The following is a 24,269-nucleotide window of genomic DNA, read 5'->3' as shown; positions in this document are numbered from 1 at the left end:
ATACTCTACTCTAGCACTCTCACCCACGTTGAGTGTGTGCTCTCAAACAGCCAGCCAGATGAGTGAGAGGGAAAGACAGAGGAAGACCATGAGTAGGTGGGGCGGGGGGGGGACTGAAAGTGAAAGAGAGAGAGAGGGAAAACTTAGAGAGTGAGGTGTACATTCATGCAGAGACGAAGCATTTGCATGATTATATGAATATGTGCATTGTTCAAGGTTGTATGTTTTATGTTTGATCTGAGAAAATTCCCATCTTTCACCCCCAGCACTTTAGAAGGAGACGTAACCCCGCATGACCTTATTTTTGTATTCATTTTCTTTACCACCCGGCTCCCCTTCAGGGTCCTGTTGAGCAGGGAAAGGCTCACCAGTTCACCGCGAGATGTGTAACGGATGATCACTGTCACCATCAGTCACACCTACAGTATGAGAAAACCCAGACTTGCATGTTTTTGCATTTCTTACACTAACAGATAACAGGAGTCAAACCTCCGTCCTTCCTGCTGTTAGGCAACAAAACTGTACTTAATTTGATTGAAAATGCGTATGAAAAGTGCAGCTCATATACATTTTATATTGCTCTAAAGCAAGAGTGCCCAAACTTTGTCCCTTGGAGGGCCAAAACTGAAACTTAATGGTCAACCATGGGCAAAAAAAAGAAACTATTGTATTGTTAAGATGAGAAATGGTACAATTGCAATCAGTTTTTGTAAATTTGAATGACAAATTACCTAAGAACATGTAAAAATTATTATTTTTTTAAATAGCCAGGGTAGTCCTTCTAAGTTCCTTATTTTTGGGGTTCATTTCTTTCGCTTGGCTCCCAGGGCCAAAACTGAAACGTGATGGTAAACCACAGGTAAAAAAAACCCCATCTATCATATATCGTACGATGTATTGAAAAGATGGAAAATGCTACTGTTTGGAAGCTCTTAGAGGCAAGTGAGAAAAAACAACTTCTTGTGATCCATTTGCTTATTTGATCTAAATTTTCTCCCTAAGAATGACAAATGATTAAAGAAAAGGTAATTATCTAACGCCCTGTCTGTTTTGCATTGAGCAATCTCCCTCCCTCATCTCAACGACACCACATGAACGCGCAGCGGTAATCGCCAGACATCGCAGAAAACAGGAGGATCCTGCTCTCTCACAAAATATATTACTTACAGCAGCTTTGAAATCATTTTTTCATCTCACAAAAAATAAATCAACATAAACAGTGATTCATATGCTCATTTTTTGTATGTTTTCTTTTTTGCTAGAAACATCTTCCACCTTATCTCTAAATTTAACTGACAAATGACTCAAAATGCGCATCCACATCCACAACTTAACACCCTTAACTCACCTCACTGTAGGTTATATAGGAAACAGTACAAACTAAATGCTATTGCACAAATTTCCCCTCAGGGATATGCTGTTTGTGATTTTTTTCTGTGTGTTTGTCTTTCTTGAGTCAGTCAAGGGGACCTCCTTTGCCACCGTTCCTAGATCAGCGTTCTCACAGTTGAGGGGTTTGGAATTGGCTTGGGAATTCAGCCGGGGAGCCAGGAGTGTGATAATAATCCCAAACAGAAGCAGGTGTTTGAACACAGTTGACACCGTGCCAGACTACTTTAAGGTGACAGACACACCTGTCGGTTGGAATGTACCATGAGAGGGATGTGCAGGAAGTGATATTTTATAGGCATTTTATAGACGCATTTATATTCACATCCACTTAAGTTTAAAGGGTGGTGTGTGTGCATGCGCGTGAAGGTTTGTGTGCATATGCAAAAATGCGTAAGGAATCTGTGAGAGTCGTTTCTTCGCTCTTTTTGTACAGATCGTTTTCTTTAGCCCTGACTCGCTAACCCTTGTGTATGATCAGGCAGTATGTTCTCCTCCTCCTCCACACTTCATCTACAATAGGGGTCAATGACCTTTCAACCCTGCCACCCACCACTTACACCCACAGTTTTTCAACCAGGCCTGCCTCTTTGCCTGCTGCAGCCCATGCAAGTAAACCTGCTCCCTCATATAGAAAAGCCAAGTCGAGCACAAACACGATATAATCACGCAGTATCGGTTTGGGTGTCACTGTACAGAAAGTGTAACATCTGAGACATCCTGTAGCCTATAGCATCAATAGTGTCCTGAAAGCCTGTCATGAAGTTGGCTGTGTATTACCTTCCCTACCCTTGCAATGCTTCTCTATTCATTTTTACAGTATCCTGCGCAACATTAAAACCACTCAGCAAAACATCTCTCTTCTAATTTAATTTGACGTCTTTTTTTGTAATTATTAGCAGAGATTATCAAATAGCAGCTGAGTGATGAAAGGTTCTCTCTCAAGTGGGACTCTCCCGTTTTTCATTTAGAAAACAAGCATTAAACCCACTCAATCCTATTTCATTATAATTTGCAGCTCCCTTTTATAACAAACTGTATAAGCCTTGTGTTGAGTGAATGGCTGTGACCGTGTGTGGCTGGGCAGCAGATTTGGTGTGGGAGGGGTTGTAGAGGAGTAGCAATAATGGCAGTGTATAGCGATGTTGCCTTGAATACCGGCAGTGATAAAGGTATTCCAGACAGCATCTATGAAGCCAGTCTAGACAGTCTCTTTGAAAATGAATGGCACTTGAGCTAGCAACGGGACACCTGGCCATGCTCTCTCCACGGAGATGTCATCAGCATGCTTACAGCTTGCTGACATTTTGCTACTGAACTAAAGAACCAAAAGAAACCCAGTTTGACTGACAATCGCCAGGGGAAAGAGCCAGAAACAACAAATCTTTGGAATGAAAAGTGATCCCCCAATTCTTTCACACATACACTCTTGTTTCCTCTCTTTCAAGCTGTTTCTAGCCCATCAGACTGTCTCAGTTGCTGAGTCTCTCTCTCCTGCACCCTACCCCCCCGACCCCCCCACCCCCTCATAAGCTACTGATCTAATAGCGTGAGAGTACTACTCGCGTCAAGGGCTCTGAGTCGGGATAATCATGTCACAAACTAGTGAGAGGGGCTGCTACCTGTGCGCCAGACAAGCTGAGCATGTAAGAAGTTTGAAAACTAATTTGTGAGCTGCAAGAGTGGAGACACAAGAGCATGACGGTGCACCAGCAGTGTGTGACATCACTGCAGTTGCAGAAGAATTGTTGTCACCTCACCAAGAGTGGCGCGTTTGTTTGTTGCATGTTATTTTAAAGTCTTTGTGATGCCTAGAAATTGAAACCGAAGTCATCTCTTTGTGGTTGAAAAAAATGGCTGGTGCAGATGCCGCATAAGAGGAGTATTATCAGATTGAGGCAGTGGAAAAGATCACAAGTGAAACTGCCATCAGTACACACTTAAATGTCAATGAATGACAACGACATAACACCCGCCTTAGAAAATGTCAGCCACAGGGTTTGCTGAATACCTGTTAACTGTTGCACTTGTTCTCTGCTGACCTCTGCATGCACACTTGTATGTGCAGGACATGTTTCCCGTGTATTTATGGGAACACTGCAGTAGTCTGGAGAGCAGAACGAGGTGGAGGAATTTTTGCTTCTGCTGACTGGCTGACCTGCATGTAATTAGTCAAGTCATATTTTTAACTGATACTGCGTAAAAGCCAGCTTAAGAAGCCATAGCTGCCCTATTTATACCCTAGGGGCTAATGGCCTGTACCACTACACAGGGGGATTTCCTCCCAGAACTATACTAAGCCTGCCTTAGGCCGTACCAGTTAGGATTCACAGGGATTAACCCAGCAATACATTACGGGCGTCACCCTCTCGTCTGCATCACTCGCACTGTTCTACTCTCTTCTTATCAGCTCTTCTCTCGCAGTGTTTAGCTGTTCACAACTCTGCTTTTTAGATGGTGGTGTATTCTTTTCACTTTGCAAACATTGATCTCACTCTTAAAACTCTTCATCAATTTTGTCCGCCAGAGTCTGTCACGAGTGAGCAAGTTAAGCACAAAGAATCAACTCTTTCCATGCATGTTTATGTTCCTGTGTCAGTGCATCATACCCTGTGAGTGTGTGTATGTATGTGTTTGTGGGTGTTAATAGTAACTCCTGAGCCTCCTAAGTCCATCCTCATTGTGGTTGAGCCTGCTGCGGGCAGGGCTGCTGGCTCATCCTGTTGAAGAATGGGTCAGGGCCCTGAAGGCTGACCTGGCCTTCTGCCCATTAAGCTATCGCCCGTATCACCCTGTCCTTTTATCAGCTTAGCCTGGCTCCCTGTGGAGTAAGCTGCCACACAAAGCTAGTAGTACTCCCCCCGTTTCCTCACCCCTTCACCTCTCCCTCCATCCTTTCCTCTATCTATCTATCTATCTATCTATCTATCTATCTATCTATCTATCTGTCTGTCTATCTGTCTATCTAGCTATCTGTCTATCTATCTAGCTATCTGTCTATCTATCTATCTAGCTATCTGTCTATCTGTCTATCTGCTGTGTCCTCTACCCTTCCTCCACTCCATTCTCCTCTACTCCTCCCCTCTGTTCAGATCTGTTACATTCAGCAACAAATTTCTGCTGCATCAGACGTCCACCATAGATCTCCCACTAAGCCTGAAACGTGATCAGACACCCCATACGAGGTTACGCATGAGGAAAGGGAGAAAATAAAAGGAAAGCAAAATGCCGTTTTGATTAAAAACCAAAGACAGTAAAACAGGTTCTGCAAGGAGTTGGAGTGAATCTACGCACCTGTGGAAGTCTTTGACCCCTTCCTGCTACTTTGCACTTCCCCCACTACGATTTGTTGGCCGTAGTCTGACTCATCTGACCTTTCTTGTCCAGCCTTGACCCTGTGTGTGTTTGCGTGTGTGTGTTTGTGTGTGTGTGTGTGTGTGTGTGTGTGTGTTTGTGACGGACGGACGGATTAAAAAGTGCCGAGCCAGAGAGAGAGAGAGAGAAAGAGAGAGAGAGAGAGAGAGAGTAACAGCGAGCATGAGATGGAGAAAGAGTGCGCCAAATGTCTCAGTGGTGCCACGAATGATTGACAGCGCGGTATGACTCCACTGTGTGTTTGCGCGTGTTGATGTTTTCTTGCGTGTGTTCAAGTCAGTACGCTAAATATCAAGGTTTGCGTACATAAGTAGAGTGCAACAGTCATTTCTATATCTCTATATTGTAGTAAATACCCTTTGATGAACCCAGTTCTTGCTCTATTTCCTCCTCTTTCACTATGACTGGACTATTACGTCTAAATTTATATCAGACAAACACCCACTGGTCTTTTGATTTATGTAGAATTATATTAAAGATATATTGTTTCATGGTATTTCGAAGAAAGTACTTATTTTATTTTCTTCTCTACATTTTATTTATTTCCTACTTGTTTACTTTATATATTTTAATTTACAAAGTATGATTTATCTTTCCTAACATGCGACCTTTCGTTTAAAAAAATGCATTAAGGGAAAGTTATCTTGTATAATTATGGGTCAGGAACTTTAATTTATGTTACCAAGGCAATTCTGACATTCTGTGAAACATGGATTGCTTCGTGTAAAATAATCAGAGAAACCTGTTTGTAAAATGACTTTTTTAATTTTGTGCTGTCAAATTGGAGATGTAGGTTTATAAAACTAATTACAGTAAAATGAACAAGTTGTTGTTTGTAAAGTTGCTTTTTCCCTTTTTTATTGAACATGAATTAATGCAATTATGAACAGAGCATGACCTTTTCTTTACTTCATATCATTGTTTTTGTAATTCTATCATTGTATCATTTTATTATTGCTGCTTTTTTTTCTCTAAGACCAATTAATGAGTAAATCTCAATGTTACATGACACAATGTAGCCCGACTATCAAATAAAACAATCACAATATTGTTTAATTTGAATCCAGAAGGCTCCAAAATAAAAAAATATGCATCTTTACCCTCTATTAATTGTGAAACTTGTAATGAACCCACACAAACACAACAAAATGCCAGAGCAGACAGCGCGAGTGCCCACACAATCTGACTGCATCTTCAAACAGCATTCACTCTGAAACATAAAAGTAATCTCCTCCTAAATGTCAGAGTAGACTTTCTTGGCAATTGTCGCCTCGCTGTGCGAATGTTTTGCTGTGGCCTTCGAGACGATGTTTCTGCACACAGCTCCAATTAACTCAGTCTGATCAACTTTCCATTCCAATGAGGGTGAGAAGTTAGACAAGGTTAACGTCTAATTTACTGTTTGTGGATACAAGTCTGCATTTTTCTCGGTGTTTAAAAGGTTGGATAAATTGCTCTCAGGAAAAAAAAAAAAAAAGATTGAATGTAAAGATTGCTTTTCACAATTAACCACCGATGATGATTTGATTGCTTCATTAAATCCTATTTCCCCATGCGCTTCAATTTATGTTCTCATTGCTGTATTGCATTTCTCTGCCGGTAATTTACATAAGCTTGTTTGAACTGAGGTTTGGCCCTGTTTCTTTGACGAGGAGCAGACTGGGTTATTTGCATAGTGTTGCATTTTCAACCTTGGGCCTATTTATTATTGTGCAAAAAGGTTTCTGTGCTGACAGGTTTCTGATTTCTTGCCGTGAATGAACAACACTGCTCCCACGAATTCAGTCCTAATAAGCCTTACCAGCCATACCAGCACACTTCACTTGCACTGACTGAATCACTGAAGCAAATCATTCAGAGCTCTCCTGCAGTGCTCCTGTTAGCGTATGAGCCTGTGTCATGTGTGTTTTTATGTGTGTGTGTGTGTGTGTGTGTGTGTATGCACGCCTATGAAGTCAAATCAAATTTAGTCATAAAATCTCCTTTACAAAAGGTTTGTCACAAAGTGCTTCGATGAGAACAAAGGACACAAATTCAAATGAAAACTACAGATAAACAAAAAGAACAAGTATAGCGCATGTTCTTGTGTGTGTGTGTGTGTGTGTGTGTGAGAGAGAGAGAGAGAGTGTGTGCTTGATGGATGTGAGGTTTGGTTTTGAGTCAGAGGCAGCAGCAAATGCCTAAGTCTGAGAATGTGTGTAGGATGAGCCTCCTACCACGTCCCTCCCTGTCTCTCATCAACTGTCTCTCTGCCTCCCCTCCATCCGTCCCTCTCTTTTATGTGCCAACATGTCTTCTGAAAAGTGTTCGTCAAAAATTGCAGAATGATTTGAAAACTGATTAATTGATTGATTTCATGTGAAAAGAGGCATTGAACTGCAGAAACATTCGTGGGAAGCATACCATCAGGCAGAACAAAGGCAGCATATAGTCAGCATATACTGTCCAATGTATAATCTGTACGTGCTCCATCCTTGACTGTGTGTGTACATCTGTGTGCGCCTATATATATTTGTGTATGCATGTTTGTATCACTCACAGTGATTAAAGCAAGTGGGCGGCAGCAGCAACTGGTCTGCCTGTGTGGCTCTGCATAGCAGACATGTTTCTCACTGCTAGATATTACTCATTTCCTCAGCCCTTTGCACACACAAGCACACACACACACACACACGTACACACACACTCTTGACATACACACACAGACACAGAGACGGATAGCAGGCTCTCAGTTCTTTCCTTCAGTTTGGTGGGCTCGCTGGTGTTATTTCATGCGTACTGAGATCAGAGGCAGCGTGTAGCTGGAGGCTGCTGATATCTGCGGGTGTTGTAACTGGCGGTGTTGCTGTGGAGGAGCAGTGTAGCACAGTTAGGAGCTGAGGAGTGGGTTGACCCTCTAGGAGGACTGGAATATGAATGACTGCCAACACTGGGACGTCTGCTCAGCCCGCACTCAGGTCAGTCTCACACATCACAACAACTACTAACTCCATCAACCTGTCTGCCTGTTCCCACATTCTCTAGCTGCTCTTAAAAGAGCTGTTGTTTACTCTTTTTCTTTTATTGTAATTTGCACGACAGGACTATTGATTAATGTTTCTTTGATGGAAAAAAAATGCAAAACTAGAGACGATACTCTGTAGTTCTGTTTTTCTGAGGTTTGCAGTCATGAGAATAGAGGTAGGTTTGACAGTTCTCCCGAGAAATGCGCGCAGAGAAAAGGCGGGATGAGGTGGAGCACTGCAAATACATATGTCACATTTGACAATTACTTCAGAGAAAGATGAAGCATACAAAATGATTAAATTAAAAAATCAACCCTCTTGCATTTTTTCCTATCAGTTTTAAGCAAAAAATTAAAAATAATAACTTTTTAGATAATTTGCATTTATGCTTTAATGGCAAATCAAAAGTCTTGGAGTATTTCATTAGAAGGAATGTGTTATATGCCTGTGATCTGTCGTTTTTGATATATATTTAAATGCTACGACCACAGTAGCTCCAGCCAAACTCCAGCTCTGTGTGCATGTCTGCACAGTGTAGGAGTATTCTGTTAGAAGACATTTCTCTGCAAACTCCTCCACATGCACAATTGTGTTCTTTGTTTTCCTGTACTTTTCTGGCAAGTTTATATTAGGGCTATTTTGACTACCTTTTCATGAGAGCTGTCGAAATGACAAGGCTGTCCGGGTCATCTGAGGACAAAAGTTGAAACCATTTTTTTTTTATTAAAGAAACCCGGATTCTAGTTCAGCTTCCTGTACAGCAAGAGTTCCGAAGTAAAAAGCTTTGTGACAACATAGAAAAATGTTGTGCTTGAAAATACCTGAAAATGTATTTAAAGATTGCTTTACCATGCAGGATTTGTTTTATTATTATTATCATTATTCCTTCTTTTCTTTTCTGTTTTTTGTTTTTTAGTTAATTTGTTAATAATAAGTGTAGTTTTTGTTGTTTTTAATAGATAAATTGCTAAACTGTGCAAGTATTGATGACATTATGACATTAACTGGTTGTCGCATTTAATAGATTGATAAGAACGCCATAATTAATTTAATTATAAAATGATTATTCCAGGAAAAAATATTGATAGGAACCCATAGATGAAGATGTACGTGGATTACATAAGGAGTGATTTTTTATTTATTGCTGCCATCTGAAGGCTTTTCATCTCAAAAATATAAATATTCATGACCCCAAGAGGTCAATGGGTTTTTCCCGTGCATGAAAGGCCGTGTTATCTTTCAGCTAAACTGAAAATATGTCCATTAAATTGCGCTCATGAGGTTTTACATCACATCAGCAGCATGTTTATTGACCTAGCAGTTGTCCATCATAAACCTTTTCCATGTTCTACTCCTTCACACCCGTCCTGTCACTGTCTGGAACAATTAATCCCCCTCGTCTCACCGCCCAGTTTTCAGTTTTCCACTCAGATGCACAAACAGCTTGCTCCACTCTAACACTTATTCTCTTTTTGGAGCAAGTCACTTGATGAGCAACAGTTTACCCGCCTCTCCATGGAGTATCCCCATCTAACCTCTATAACCGGCTGGATGTGTGTGTGTGGACACAGTTGCCATGGTGACAGTGGGGTGGATGGTGAGACGGCAGGGAGCCGGTAGGCTGTTGAGGCAGACACGCGGGTGAGTGCGGGGCTGAGTGGCAGCTTGGTGCTGTGGTGTTGTGGTGGCGGGAGCAGCGATGGCGGTGGCGGCAGTGGTGGAGGGAACAGCTGGCGCGGCAACCATCACTTCAAAAGAGCTCATTTAATACGTTTGGAGAAGAATTAGTGGAGCTCCCCCGCACTTCTCACTGAATGAAACAAGGCTGCAAAATCTCTGACACATTCGAGGACGCAAACACAAACACACACGCACACAAAGACCTAAACAAATAAACACATTCACACATTTCTCAGAGGAAAAAAAAGTTGCACGTGCACACACAACATGGCATACATGCATGCACACACACAAACAGTCCCACATATTTCCCCACACCCCTGCTGCGACACATAATTAATATGCAAAGACACATATCCTGTATTCACAACAACTGGTGGTAATATCAACAGTGTTCTGTCAGCTTTTGGGTGGGTGGTGACCAGCTTTGCCTATCACTGGGGGAGTAAGTACAGCCGCCTGAGGGAGTATTTGTGTGTCTGTTGCTCTCCATGTGTGCGTCTGAAAGAGAAGGGGTTGGGGGTGCTCGTAGTAAGCTTGTATAGAATACAGAGAACACCCGGGGGTGTCGTGGGGGTGGTTCATGAAAGTGGTACAAAAACATATCTACATATTCCAATCATCCCCTGAGAGTCAGAGATGAAAACTCTCCTGCTGTGAGTGCTATGTAAGTGTGTTTCTACACACACACATACAGAGCACTGCCTCTGAACTTCATTGGCTGCAAAATGTATTTTTAGCCCACATGTGGGAGTAATGTATTTGAATGAACCGAGTAAGTTGGGTAGTTTCAGTCCCACCGCAGTGACTGGTGACTGACTAATTAGTGACAGCTATCAGAAAGCTAAGAGTTTCTAACCTTTTTAAAGTCGTTCGTGTGAGTGGCTGATTTCTCTCCATCTGTCTGACACAGCTGAATGTTTGTTTGCATGTCTGACCAGACGGACAGCTAAGTCCGAACAACAACTGATGCCAGGACCTGACAGACTGTCCGTTTTCTGTGTTCACACTCATTCTCTCTCGCTTCTCTCTCTGTCCTCTCCCGTCTTTTTTACCAACCATTATCTCTCTTTCTGTCCTTGTTCGTCTTCTCTCTAGGTGAGTGGTGCTTCGGTACAAAAGAATCAACAGTGATCTGACAGTGATGCTGTGTAGCAGCCTTCCCTTCTGTCTGCGCCCCCCGTTCTCCCGTGAGGCCCATGTGACCTAGCCTACACCCACGCAAAGGGGGCCCCCACTGCCGCTGGAGCCCACCCATGAATCCCAGCCCCGACCGCGGCAAAGAGTGCCTCCCTCCCAAGAAGAGGGAGTCTCGGCAAGGATCGACAGAACACCAAGTCCCTCTGGACGAGTTTAAACCACCTGTGCCGCTCCGGAATCGGTCCAGCATAGGGGGAGGGGAGGGAGGCAGGGAGGTCAATGACAGGGACCGAGCTCTTATTAACCCAAACCCCCATCTCCTACATACTCCTCCACCCCTCCCTGCTCCAGCGCCAGGCCTCCCCCTGCCCCTACCATGGCACCTGGGCTACTCTCCCTCTGTCTCTCTTCCCCTTTTCCCAGGGCAGGTCGGCGAAAGGAGGGGCTCAGGGTCTCCCGCCTGGAGAGATGATCCTCTCTCCTCACCCCTGACCCACCACTCCAGGTGGCTTCGAGGGGAAGGGCCCCTCTCCTTGCCACCATCCCCATCTTCCTCCTCCACTTCCTCCTTTAAGACTCCTTTCCCAGCCGATTCTCGAGAGATGTGGTCCTACATTAACAGCAGCCGGCGGGAAACCAGCTCCTCTCTCTTCTCCCCGTCATATTTGTTTAGCCACCACTCTCTCTACCCCCAAGAGCCAAGCTTAGTTGACGCTAGACACAGGTACTTGGGAAAGAGGCCCAATGGCCTGGATGGGCCAGGCAGCAGGACTGCCTCAACCTCCAGGCCTCTGCTCACAGGAGATTATGGGAATGATAGCAGCAGAACCAGGCTGGACATTAGTCCACACAGCTCCCACACCAATGGTGGACGGAGACAGCAGGAAGATCTAACACCCCGTGGCCATTCTGGAGGGCCATTTTTGTCAGACTCTCAAGCTCAGGAGGTCTCTGAGCCACATTCCTCACTGCAGGACAGGCATCCGCATGGGATAGTGAAGACCAGCTCCAATTTACTCTCCACCAGTCCCCATCCCCTGGGACTAGTCCCCAGGGCTAGTAGAGGGGGACTACTGGACCCCCTAGGGGCCACACCAGCTGAGGCCCAGATCTACTACTCCTTGGGATCAGTGTGCCACCCCAGCCCTCAGGCCCAGGCTTACCCACTCTACAGCCCCTCAGGAACTCCTCTGTACAACCTGCACAGGGAGCCAGGCCCCAGGCAGCACAATCTAAGGAACTCACCACACTCACCCCTGGGTCTGCCTAACAGCCATGACAGGTCACAAAGAGACCGGGACAGAGACCAAGAAAGAGACAGAGACAAAGTCCTACAAAGGGACAGGGAGCGAGGTAAAGACAAAGACAAAGAGAAGCACTTACAACATGACAAAGACCAAGAAAGAGACAGTGAGCGCGAGAGACGACGGGACAGAGAAAGAGACAGAGGGAGAGAGTTATCTCCTTCCCATCATCACACCTCACCCCCTGCCCTTCACCCATCTCCCCCAGCGCTCCTACCTCACTTCACCAAGGGTTCCCTGATTGAGTTGGCCAGCGGGCGGTTGAAGCGGGTGGAGGAGCTGCGAACGGAGGACTTCCTGAGGAGTGCGGACACCTCTCCGGAGTTCCACCTCAGCACCTGCACTGTGCTGCTGATTTCTCCCAGCAATTCACAGGGCTTCAGCCACCTGCAGGTTCACCTCACAGACCTCAACACTCAGGTCAGCTTTCTCTTAAAATACATGCTTCATCTTATACTTGATTAGACTTGGCATTACAGCATAAACAAAAAATGTTTCATTTAACTGCATGAAGAGATGATTGTTACCCTAACCCTAACCCATTACTCAAAGTTTCAGCTGTAGTCACCTTGATCTTCTGAGATGAATACAGATCTGTGTTTTTTCTTACACACATTACATCAAAGTCAGATTGTGGTGATAATAACTGACAGACATGAGAGACCACTTGGTTGAGTGTATAACAATGTTGTGGTTTTGTGTAGGAGTTACTGAAGGTCTTGGTGGAGTATCCGTTCTTTGTGCAGGACCGAGGCTGGTCTTCTTGCTGTCCCCAGAGAACCTCACAGCTGTATGGCCTGCCCTGCCGGCAGCTCATGGAGGGGGATGTCTGCCTGGCTCTCACCCCTACGCCAACCCAAACCCATCGGACACACTCGCGTACCGGCTCAAGGATCCATCGCACCCAACATCCCTCAAGGTCTGCGGGAGAGTCCAGCAGCTCGCACAGGGAGGAGATGCCCCCTCCTCCTCCACCGCCCCCTCTTCCTCACCACCCGACTCCCACAGCGCCGGCACCTCCACGCGCTCTGGCTGCAGAGCCTCTCGTTCAGGAGCAGCCACGTCCACGCAAACGGCGCTGGTCTGCCCCGGACACCCTCCCCTCAACCAGAGCTGATGCTCCCAGCCTCCTGGATTTACCTCATGGCTCCAAGCTAATGAAGTGGCAGTAGGAACTTGCATACATATGCGTGCATACTTACACACACACATAAGCACATACACACCCTCCTTGTCTCTGTTGCACCCACCAAGACAAACAATGGAGAGACCTCAAGGCAGGGTTGCAGGGAAGGAATAAAAAACAATAGAAAACACAATTTACGGGTGTCCACACTGCTGCCCAAAATAATTATCCCGTCCACCCTAGTCCAGGCCTTGTTGCACCCAACCTTTCCTTCTTTCCTTTTCTTTCCTCTCCTCGACCTTATTTACACCGCCCTGAAAGGAGCAGCAGCTGAAGGATCTCTGGGTGACTCCTCAAAGACACACTGAAGACGTTTTGTGAGACAATCAAGCACTTGTCTGTGTTCACTCTGTTTTTGTAATGGTTGTCCCACACACCTACCTACTGACAGTGTTTTCTGCAGGGTATCGATTTTCAATCAGTGTTATGAAAGTAAACGCTATTGAAGAAGTGCAGATATATATGAACAAAAATTGACTATATATATTACATTACAGATGTTATATACAGTAAATATGCTAAACAGATTTAATGCAATCTCTCTGTCAGTTTTTGCAAATGCATTGTTTGTTTTTTTATTGTTTTCTTGCTTCTGAGCCGACGTGTCGGCCTGGGCAGGCAAGGTGAATGTACAAGCAGCTCTTCGCCTTTTTTATTCTCATCACTGGGAGTCATTTCAAACAATTGTTCGTCAAGGCATTACCCTCCAATATGTTCTTAACATTATCTCTGAGAAAGGGAGAACACTAAAGAAAAACTGCGTAACAGACAATCCCACCCACACAGACAGGTCTGTGCCACATCGCCTCGACACTCATGGTGTTTTTCCATTAAAAACTGAATGATGGAAAGAGTAAAAAGTGCAGTACGGCTGAAGAGTAATGGTGCTAATAACACGTTGGAACATGATGCTTTGTGAATACTCTTGACCCCTGTGTACTGTACGCTTCTGTTCCCATCTAATTTTTTACGTACTGTATATGTTTGAAGGCAGGGAAAATGATGAAAGTATTTTAAACTCAGATACGGGTATCTCCTCTGATTCAGCACACTCTCTCACTTTAGTTTTTGTGTTTTGTTTTTTTTTTATTTTCAAAAAGAAAACCTTAATTGTTGATTTTTTTTTCTTTTTAAATGTTATAGCTACAAAAATGTATATTTTTAAAAATTGTGAATCTGTTAAATGATGTTCGCTAGAAATAAAAGAAAAAAAGCTTTATAGATTTAATGAAAAGTGTCACTTTATTCTCTGCATGTGATGTAAAATATGTTACAATTAAATTGTCATTTTCATATTCATAAGATGAATATGGGGTGGCAAAAAAAAAATCAGTCTTTTTACATTATTAGCATGTTATCAGAATGTTTAATTGGGTTAAAAAACAGCAACTGATAATTCTGCCAGTCTAGCTGCAAAGTGGATGGGGGAAAAAAATCAGTATTACGTAAAAATAAAGGAAATTCATTTTGCTTCATGCAGCTTTATGCATCATATATACAAATCCACTGACGACGTCTTTCATGTTAATGCTGGGATGAATAAAACTTCAGTAATCCACCAGTTTATTGATCACAGCTACCGTGGTGCAGGGTAGCTTTCTCTGTCTGCCTACATTTTCTCTCCATCTGTGTTGGATGTGCGAGTCGGCCGCTTTTCCTCAGTCTCTCCCAAGTTGAACCTCTGCAGCAGCTCCACCGCAAACAAGGGCACCACCTGGACAGCAAGACACAGTGTAGTACACCATCAGCATGCTTATGAGGACCTCTACTGGTGGTGTAACACTCTACACTTCAACTGACAGGGAGCATTTACACAGGAAATAAAAGGTTCTGCCTGCCATCACAGAGTTGATTTACTGTACTTACTATAATGCCAATACAATCACATACGTTCTGTATATAAGTCCAAACTCATGGTGTTTGGCATTTGACAAATTTCAATGTTTGATCAAACACTTGACAGCCTTAAATGACAAAAGTCCAAAAAGATGTAATTGTGATTTAAGCCTTCAAGGATGGAGAGGTGAATCAGTAGCTGATGGAGAGTCGGTTTGGACTCCGAATGTTTCTAATAATAATAAAGAAATTTAAATATTAAACTAAGCGTTTGACAGTGTTGGGAAAAATCTTTTCATGAAAGTAAAGTGTTTCTAAACTGAATCCCTGACTATAGTAAGGGTAAATGTGCTCTAAGAGAAGATGATGTAAAAAAAATGTAACAATTATTAAGTCCCCTTTCTCTACCCACCTGCGCCATGATCAGCTTCCTGGTTTTAGGTTCGTTGGGGTCTGGATACTCCTCCCCGAAGCAGAGCTCAATCTCATAGGACGGTGTAGGACCCTTCCCTTGTAAACAGCTCTGGAGCCCTAGAGACAAACATGTCATGGTTTTATATCTGAAAATTCTGATTTCATCATATAAAGATACTGCGTCTTTGTATAGAGCAGGGTTTTTCAAACTCTGAGACTGCGGGTCTCAGTTCATGGATGCCTATGGGATTATTATGGGATTATGTTATTTGACCCCACTGACACTCAACAACTGAGCCACAAAAGCCTAAAATTGCTGTTTGATGTAGCTTGAGACTGCACCATGTTGATCAAAACAGGTCCTTCTTAAGGCATTAATCAGTTTCTCACTCTGGGAAAGTGTGAGAAACATTAAAGTTCTCAAAAAGTACTGTATCTCTGAACTTTCTCTTTAAAGAGACTCTGTGGGACTTCCGTGTTGTGCTTGAAGCCGGTCGTTGGTTTATGTTAGTGGACTTTTTTTTTTTTTTGAACTAACGTTAGCTACTGAGATGAGGCACAGAAATCAGAAATTCCTTTATTAGTCCTGCAAACAGGGAAATTTGTGATCATATCACACACATTTAGACTATTCTATAAAATATCCTTTTGATCACAAATATAATGCCTAATGTAATTTTTTCAGTTTCACAGTGATGTAGTGTAACAAAGTACATTTACTCAAGTACTGTACTTAAATACAGTTTTGAGGTATTTGTACTCTACCTGAGTATTTTCATTTTCTGCTACTTGATATTTACACACCACTACATTTTAGAGGCAAATGTTGTACTTTTTACTCACTTATTTGACTACTTTAGTTACTTTAGTTACTTGTTACTTTGCAGACTGTACGCTGCATCACTGACAAAGTAGCATGTTTTTATTAGTATATTTTATCAGTAATTCCAATGATCAGAAAAAAGTTGAATATCAAGTTTGATAATCAGCCAGGCTGACATATATAAGCCTATGTAGAATACATTGTACTTTTTACTTGTACTTTTGGTATGAAAGTACATTTTTTGCAAAAAAATTACTTTTGATACTTGAGTAAATTTAATATCAGACACTTAAAAGGTGCTATTTGTAAGAAAAGTTACAAAAACTGTCGCTTTGGGATTTTAGGACGGGCCATCCCAAAGCGTCAGTATTTGTAACTTTTCTTACAAATAGCACCTTTAAGACTTTTACTAAAGAACTAATGTCAGAAGTAATATTTTAACACGATATCTTTACTTTCACTCGAGGATGACTTGTGGATTCTTTTTACAACACTACACTTCCATTCACTGAGAGTCCCCTGAAAGTGTTGGGAGCCCCCCTGGAGAGGCCTCCCACTTTGAAAACCTCTGAGGGAGAGCAATAATCTTACATTCGTCATTCTTTTTTCTCCCAATTATCCCAAACAACCTCTTTCTCTCTTTCAATAATTCATATTCTGTTCCAGATAGACTCACTGGTAGCAAATTAATTCAAACTGCTTTTAATCAGCTGTTATCGTGTTTTTCTGTTCTTTTTAGGAATGCATGCACTGCCTTACCGTTGAGAAATGTAGGTATATCAAGCAGTTTGAAGGTCTTTTCTCTCTCCAGTTTGTTGGGCCGGTCTGTGTGTCTGGCCATGGGACCGCTCCAGTACACCCTGCCCTGACAGAACCGCTTGATGAACACTCCATCTGGGGCCACCCATAATAGCACACCCCTTTCCAGGTGACAAAGAAGGCGGTTCATTGCTTCAGCCAAAAATATCGGCAGGGATACGGAGCTGGGGGAAGGGAAGGAGAGCTGCTGGGCAGTGCAGGGCCCGTAGATACGTTCATTTCCCAAGGGGACAATGCCCTGCATGATGAAGCACCCGTCGGGGCTCGTGGTGGTCACTTTCATCGCCCTTTGGCCGTGGTACAACAACGTCACCTGCATACGAAAGTCTGTGCGCACAAAATGCAACATTCAGGTCATACAGTGAAAAAGCCAGGTGCATGTTCAGTTAGTTTCTGTACACACTCCCACTGGCTTTCTTACCTGATATAGTAAGTGCAGGGCTGATGAAGGTTACAGGAGCAGGGGCCTGACTTGGAGGTTTTTGTCCTGTGAGCTCACAATACATGTGTTCCCTCAACAGATTCTCTAAAGAAGAACAGAGAAACTAGACAATCAGTAATTTTGCAATACTAGGAGATTAGTTTAGAAGATTGGATTTTTTTCTGTCATTCTTGTTTTAAATTTCTGCCAACATTCACACGTGGGCCCAACATGGATTCATCGTAAACCCATGACTGAACCGAGGCTCCTTTTATCCAAATAATTTGCCTAAAACAGTGACTCTAAGTATTTTAATTAGATGTTAATTTTCCATCTAATTTTGGAAAGGCACGGTGTCATATTGCCACAGTTTATGCAAAGTTTTTTTCTATCATGTTGAGTCAGTGTGAATGAGTTGAATTAATGCAGAATTATACATAAACATAATGTGTTTTCAAGTGTTTATTATTCAAATATTATACATAAAAGTAATGCATTTCAAATTGTTTTTTCGGTCTCCTGTTAAAAAAAAAAATCACACATCCATCCACACCAACTCAACATCTCATGTTATATAAATGTTAATCGTTTAATGTTTTTTCTGTTTTGTTTTTTTGTTTCTGTAATGGAAACAGGGGAAGGGGAGCCTAATGGCTTCTTGACCTGTCCTGGAAAATGATTTTATTTTCAAAAAACTAACACACAGTGGGAGTTTATGTTGTGCTGCCAAGACATACGGTATGTTTTTTTTCGTCCGTGACACCAGTTTCTCCATCAGGAGGATATTCCTTACAACCCACGGCATCACTAATCCCTTACGATGACGCCACGATGGGTTCTCATCTTCACAATCTTTCATTATGGGCACATGTCAAATAAATTACTTTTATCATTTATGTCTCTTTTTCAGTGTTTTAAGTCTCTCCTGATTAAAACGCTATCAGGTGGTGTTTGGATTGCTCAAGTGGGATTATCCTGCCAGGCCAAAGCAATAATATGCCCACATGGATATTTTGACTAAGATAATAGTACAGCACCAGTGTGTGTTGTGTGTGTAACACTTACCAGTCAATGGTTGTTCTTCTTCTTTTTTTGCTTGAAAAGATTCCTTTTGATAATGAAGCTACAAAAGAAAACATGTAAATTAGCCTGAGGTTTATGGGTTAGATTTCTTTATGAATCAGATCATTTTTTATAAGAGCAGACCAGCTATTGCCTGCTGCAAGAGCCTTGTTGTTTACCACATTGTACAAGTCCCTCAGAACAAATATATAAACAATATCCTAGCATTGTCATTAAACAAGCTTTTAGTTTGTGACTGTGAGGATGATTTTCACTTCACCTCTGTACTGTTCTCATTTTACTAGAAACAAAACTTATGCTATCAAAATCTGAGGTCCACGTTTGGACAATTGTGTCCCAAAGGCAGCATGCAATAAAAAAGTATTTAGCAGGTTCATTGTCATATTACGTCAATTTATAGCGGATTGTTTTTATCTTACTTGTTTGTCTGGAAAACCAGGACTCCTTGGAGACCTCTTGGCCTGGATGATCACTTGTTCTTTTGTCTGCAGAGGCTCTGAGGAGAAAACAGTTGGCAACAAAAATGAGAAAAAGTGACTTTTTACATCACTTTAAAACCTTTGCCTATTATAAAAAATACAGCATTTTAGTTCAGTTAGACATATTAGGAGGACACCACTGCTCAATAAATCAGATATAATCAATAAGACAATAGGAAAAGAATGTAGAAGTTTTTCCTTGTTTATACCTGCTGGCCTGTTTGGCATGTTGTTGTTCTGGATCAGGTAGACTTTATAGGGTTCAGTAATGTCAAGCTGGTTGCGTTCAGGGACCTCCTGGAAGTCTGTGCTCTTGTTGAGTGCACAGCGGAGACGGGTCTTCCACATGGTGGGGTCAGCTTTATCCCTCCCCTCCCTGAACTTCCCCTTGTACACAGCCCAGGCCTGAATGTGAAGACTGAAATTTTAGTTGCTTATCCATAATTCGTATTTGCGGAAAAAATTTAAGTGTGTTTGATTAGAGAGTACTACTTCATATGTGGACATAAGTAGTAGTAGTCCGTTGCATTGTGGGTAATGTGCGTTGGACTTGTTACGGGCAGTTTAGAATCAGAGATACTGCCATTTTTATTCCACGCATTCTTCTTCCTTTTCAAAACCTAGTGCCTACATTACCCACAATGCAACATCACATCTTTGCACATGTGCTCCCCAGGTCCTGTACACATGTTTTAATGTCTAAAATATGGTGGAATTACCTTTTCATTAAAACAAACTGTTTGGGCAAACACATATATTGAAACGTACACAACATATTTTCTTGCAATTCATTGATGAGACGTGTCATTTTATCTCTAGGGAAGAGATTAATATTTGTTATTCTGATATTAATGAGCATTGTAAAAGTGGCAAACTGAATGTGCACTACAAGAAAACGATTAGTTGTCTAAATTTTAAAAGTCAGATCTGTAATCTGCCTTACAATTGTGATTTTACTTTACTGAATAACTTTCATTTCATGGACTCAGACGTCTGGCTGAACTAACTTCAGTGAACTTTAGAAAGTCAGTTATGTGAACTTAAGATATTGAGTTCAGGCTGCATTTGTTTAGTTACAGCGGTTTTCTCGTTCATTCCTCCCGTCGTGAAGGATTTTCAGTTTATTTGCACCACACAGTCTGCAGCTTTAACTGTAATCTTAATGGCTGATCTCATATCAGTAGAAGGGCTGAGCTGTGGTTTTGTTAGCTTTAACTAATCAAAAACTGGTCGAAACTATCTTCAGGCTAGCATTGTTCCTTCTTTTCTTCAACTTCTCTAATGTTTCAGAATGTGATAACAAGAAAAAATGAGACATTTTTAAACTATCAAACTTGTTATTTACATCAACTTAATGATAGTGTGACATTAATTCATTACTAATTCAATAATTAGTTCTCTGCGCTCTCAACCCTCTGTTGCACACTACTGACAACTGACACGATATTTTCCAAGAGTCAGTTTTCAGGTTGAAAATAACGTTTTCCTGGAACAGTGTGTTGCAACAGAGCATTGCAAGGAAGAGGAAACTTCTTATTGAGAAGTTTTCAATGTATGAAATCACATGAAGGCATCATCCCTGAAGCCTTTAACCTACGGTTCAATGATAGGCTGTATTCTACTTGTTGTTGTTGTTGTTGTTGTTGTTGTTGTCGTCATCATTATGGTAAGGACCATCATTAATAAATGTTAAATATACGGTTAATTAAACTTTAGTTGATAGTTATCTCACCATTAACAAACAATGAAAAGCTTCGTAACCCATTTATTAAGCATTTGTAAAGATTTATAAACATGCAACTTTATAACGGCCGTCCAAGTAATGTTTATAGTTTTTTTTTTAAAAAAAACAAAAACAAAAAACAAACACTATATTTGTTAACTATTATATCACTAACTATTTAAGTATTATACACATCAGGTGCAACTTTACAGTAAACATTTGCTTAATAAATGGTTTACAAAACATGTCATTGTTTATTAACAGTAAATTAACTATCAACTAAAGTTTAATTAACTATACATTTACCATTTATGAACGATGGTTATTTTGAAGTGTTACTCATCATTATCAATTGATCAATCAATCAACCAATCAATCAATCAATCGTCTGTTTTGTTGTGCTACCTAATTAAAGTCTCTTGTCTCTTTGCTGTTTAAAGCCACTGACATTTATGCAACCTGATCAACATATAGTACATACACATAGTTAGGCAACTACCAACAAACTATACAGACTAAAGCCTAATATTCAACCTGCGAGCCTAATATGTAATTATAAGCCTGTTTGGTAAGGTAGTCTCAACATGGCACATTTATTATGTGATCAGTGAATTTATAATCCTGTTATAGACCGTAAATCAATAAATCAATAGATAACGAATAAATAAACGTAGCCACAAAGGGAAATATCATATTTGCCTCATCTTAAAATTGAACCTGACCATAAGTCACAACTGGAAACACAAGAATGTGAGTGTCAGATCATGAAACAGACCTTGAACAGAGCTGCATCCGCCGTCTGTCTGTAGTCCTTCTTGGCTGCGTGTTTCCACGGGATCCTGAACATGGTTTTGTCCTCATCCTCCCAGCACAGTCCCGCATATTTCCCACTCTCTATCTGAGCTATCAGCCACTCTTTCATGTGCATCTTAGTTGCCGGTTCCATCTTCCCAACACTCAACTGTCTTCACAGGCACAAAACTCCGTCAGAGACACATGAGAGAGACAGAGAGAGAGCGTCGTCCGATGAATTCAATCACGTCCCTCACCTTGCAGACGCAAAACAAATATCTTTATTTCTATTTCTATTTAAGTCTGCTGCCGCTCAAGTTGGTGTGAATCACACACACATAATCCGAGTGATGCAGAGAAGTTTTATAAAAATTGTAGACCAGCAAGTCTTTGAATGCAGAAGTCCCAGGCCTAAAAATTGAGTGCGCTCATGAGAGCGAAAGCGAAAGTTTTGAGCTCATCTGATGCTTTCGGTTTCCCCTGCCTGAGAAGCTGCAGCGAAAGTTTAATCATTTCCAAGTAAGGTGTAAGAAGGAGGGTGATAAGCGAGCAGATCACACACTCACACTCACACAAAGACTGTATGTATGTGAATTCATAGACAAAAACAAATACCTTTATTTGAAGGCTTTTTTTGTTGTTGTTGCCAGATTGCAAAAGAAAACAGCATTTCCCCCCTTTTCTTCATGTGTCACTGATCACAGTAATATTTCTTTGTTGTTACCAAAAGCTGACAAAAGGGGGTGATAGTGTAAAGACAGAAAGACAGACAAAACCTTGACAAACCTCCACAAACGAATAAATAAAGTTATACGAAAAAAGTTTTCTTTTTTTACTTGGAAAATGACACCCACAGGAGGGCAGAAGGACAGCCCCAGCACGCATTAATCACCAGAATGAAGCGCGCGCGCGCGCGCGCACACACACACACACACACACACACACACGAGGTGCAGACCTCGTAGGACTCATAACGAAACGTTCATATGAAAATGAAAGCATGTGGGTGTAAAGGTCTTTTTTTTTTAAATTCTCTTGCCCTTCCTCCTCCTCCTCCTCCTCTGCACAGGGTTTATGACTCTAACTGAAAATGAAGACGTTTCTTCAGTGGACAGTAAAAAAATCCAAAGTTCACATGCAGTGTAAAGACAGTGCTCAGGGTGTGTGACATAACCAAGTGTAGGTAAACACACCGCACACTGCACAGCGTGCTTTCCTCCAGCAGGGGGCGGTGTACTCCTGTGTCACTGCCTCCTCCTTGTTTAATCAACCAGGCAGCTGTGACCAGAGGCACAATATGACACGAAATACAGCAAGTGAACATGCTGAATGGAGAAAGATGCTAAACATGTCTAACAGGGTTTATTTGTGGACTTCAGTACAGGTTTGAGATACCGCTACTATACACTTCCACTTATTTTCTACAAATCTTGTACTTTTTAGTGCTTGATAACTTCAGTTACTTTGCTGGTTGCATTCTGCATCCGGCCAATATACAACCTGTTTTTAATATACAGATTTATTTTTAAAGGGGCACTATGTAGTTTTGAAGAATAAACTCAAACTCACAATTTGAATATTTGTAATATTAATGAGGTAATAATACAAACTCAGAAATACTTATTTAATCCATAACAGAATAAACAAGCTGTTCTCAAGAGGAAAATATGGTTCCCAGAACACTGTTCGAAGCTGGGAAAGGTGGCAGGGTCTGCCACATATAAACAAAGTAAAACAGTATGAACATTTCGTTGTCCTTTAAGGTCAGTTTGTTTATTCAGCTTATTTAGTCACGAAAACGAAAAGAGTTTGTTTATTTAGTTTGTTAAATTGTTAGGCATAAAAAAAATCAGTTAAAGGGTCCCATATTATGAAAAACACGTTTTCTCTGGTCTCTACATATATAAACTGGTCCTCCCTGAGTCTACCAACTCCCAATATGAAGAAAGCAAACGAGTCCTGCATGGTCTCTGCAGCCCAGCCGCTGGTAAAACGGGGCTCCTACAGCCTGTTCACATTCAGCTCCTGTCGTGACGTAACGACAGGAGTGCTTCGCATAGGCCGAAAACACGCCCCCCTCTCCCCGGAGACATCCGAGCGGGGGGCGCTCATCCCCGAGGTGAAGGTCGGTGTGTCCAGCGGTAAGATAGCAGTGTTTCGCAATGTCGACACTGACCCTCGTAAAAGGATCAGTCCCAACCACACGGGACCCAGCAACTGCACCCGAGCCACAGGTAAGTGTCGCCACGTTTTGATACAGTTGCCTGAGAGTATGGTGACGTCAGAACTACCTTTACCGTTAGCAGGAGCTAGCATTAGCTACCTGGTAGTAACTGTAACAACACATACGAACAAACTAGGTAACACACTCAGACACACTAACCATTCTGAAACGTCCCGCTGCAGCCACAGAGTCTGTATTTCTTCAGGAGCCTCTCCTTCTGGGTCCGATCCTGGGTCAAACTGGTGTGGTTGAAGGACAGCATCTCGGCGAGCCATAGCGATACATCCACTGTTAACATTAGCGCATGCTACCGCTAGCGTCAGCGGCATCCTCTCCCTGAGAGGGGCGTGTAGCAGGACGGAGCTCATTAGCATTAAAGGTGCAGGCACAGAAATAGCCTGCTCTCACCTGAGCTCACCTGAGCGACTTTCAGACAGCTGAAATTCAGGACCACGGATGGGTTTGGGGCAATACATTTCAAATACAGTGTTGTTGGACCTCTGACAGCTGTGGGAAATTGATGAAAAACAGTATAATGTGGGACCTTTTAAGATCTTTCTCTTCTGATTAAAATAT

At 42.1% G+C, this 24,269-nt stretch overlaps 2 protein-coding genes across 2 annotated transcripts; one reads left to right on the top strand and one right to left on the bottom strand.

Annotated features, from left to right (window-relative positions):
• The first annotated feature begins 10,547 nt into the window (after positions 1-10,547).
• LOC140999107 (uncharacterized) lies at positions 10,548-14,301 on the top strand. The gene is made up of 2 exons (XM_073469364.1): positions 10,548-12,313; positions 12,598-14,301. The coding sequence occupies exons 1-2, from the start codon at positions 10,706-10,708 to the stop codon at positions 13,063-13,065; spliced, it is 2,076 nt and encodes a 691-aa protein (XP_073325465.1). The 5' UTR covers positions 10,548-10,705; the 3' UTR covers positions 13,066-14,301.
• On the bottom strand, positions 14,298-21,894 carry irf10 (interferon regulatory factor 10). The gene is made up of 8 exons (XM_073469365.1): positions 21,453-21,894; positions 19,164-19,359; positions 18,895-18,971; positions 18,458-18,515; positions 17,393-17,497; positions 16,912-17,298; positions 15,328-15,446; positions 14,298-14,793 (listed from the first exon to the last, which is right to left on the bottom strand). Exons 1-8 carry the CDS (start codon positions 21,621-21,623, stop codon positions 14,689-14,691), a joined length of 1,218 nt encoding a protein of 405 aa, XP_073325466.1. The 5' UTR covers positions 21,624-21,894; the 3' UTR covers positions 14,298-14,688.
• Between the last annotated feature and the right edge of the window lie 2,375 nt (positions 21,895-24,269).

The sequence above is a fragment of the Pagrus major genome, chromosome 7, assembly GCF_040436345.1.
Source record: "Pagrus major chromosome 7, Pma_NU_1.0".
NCBI classification, from domain to species: Eukaryota; Metazoa; Chordata; class Actinopteri; order Spariformes; family Sparidae; genus Pagrus; species Pagrus major.
The sequence above is the reverse complement of the archived record's forward strand: the minus strand, read 5'-3'. Positions and strand labels throughout refer to the sequence as shown.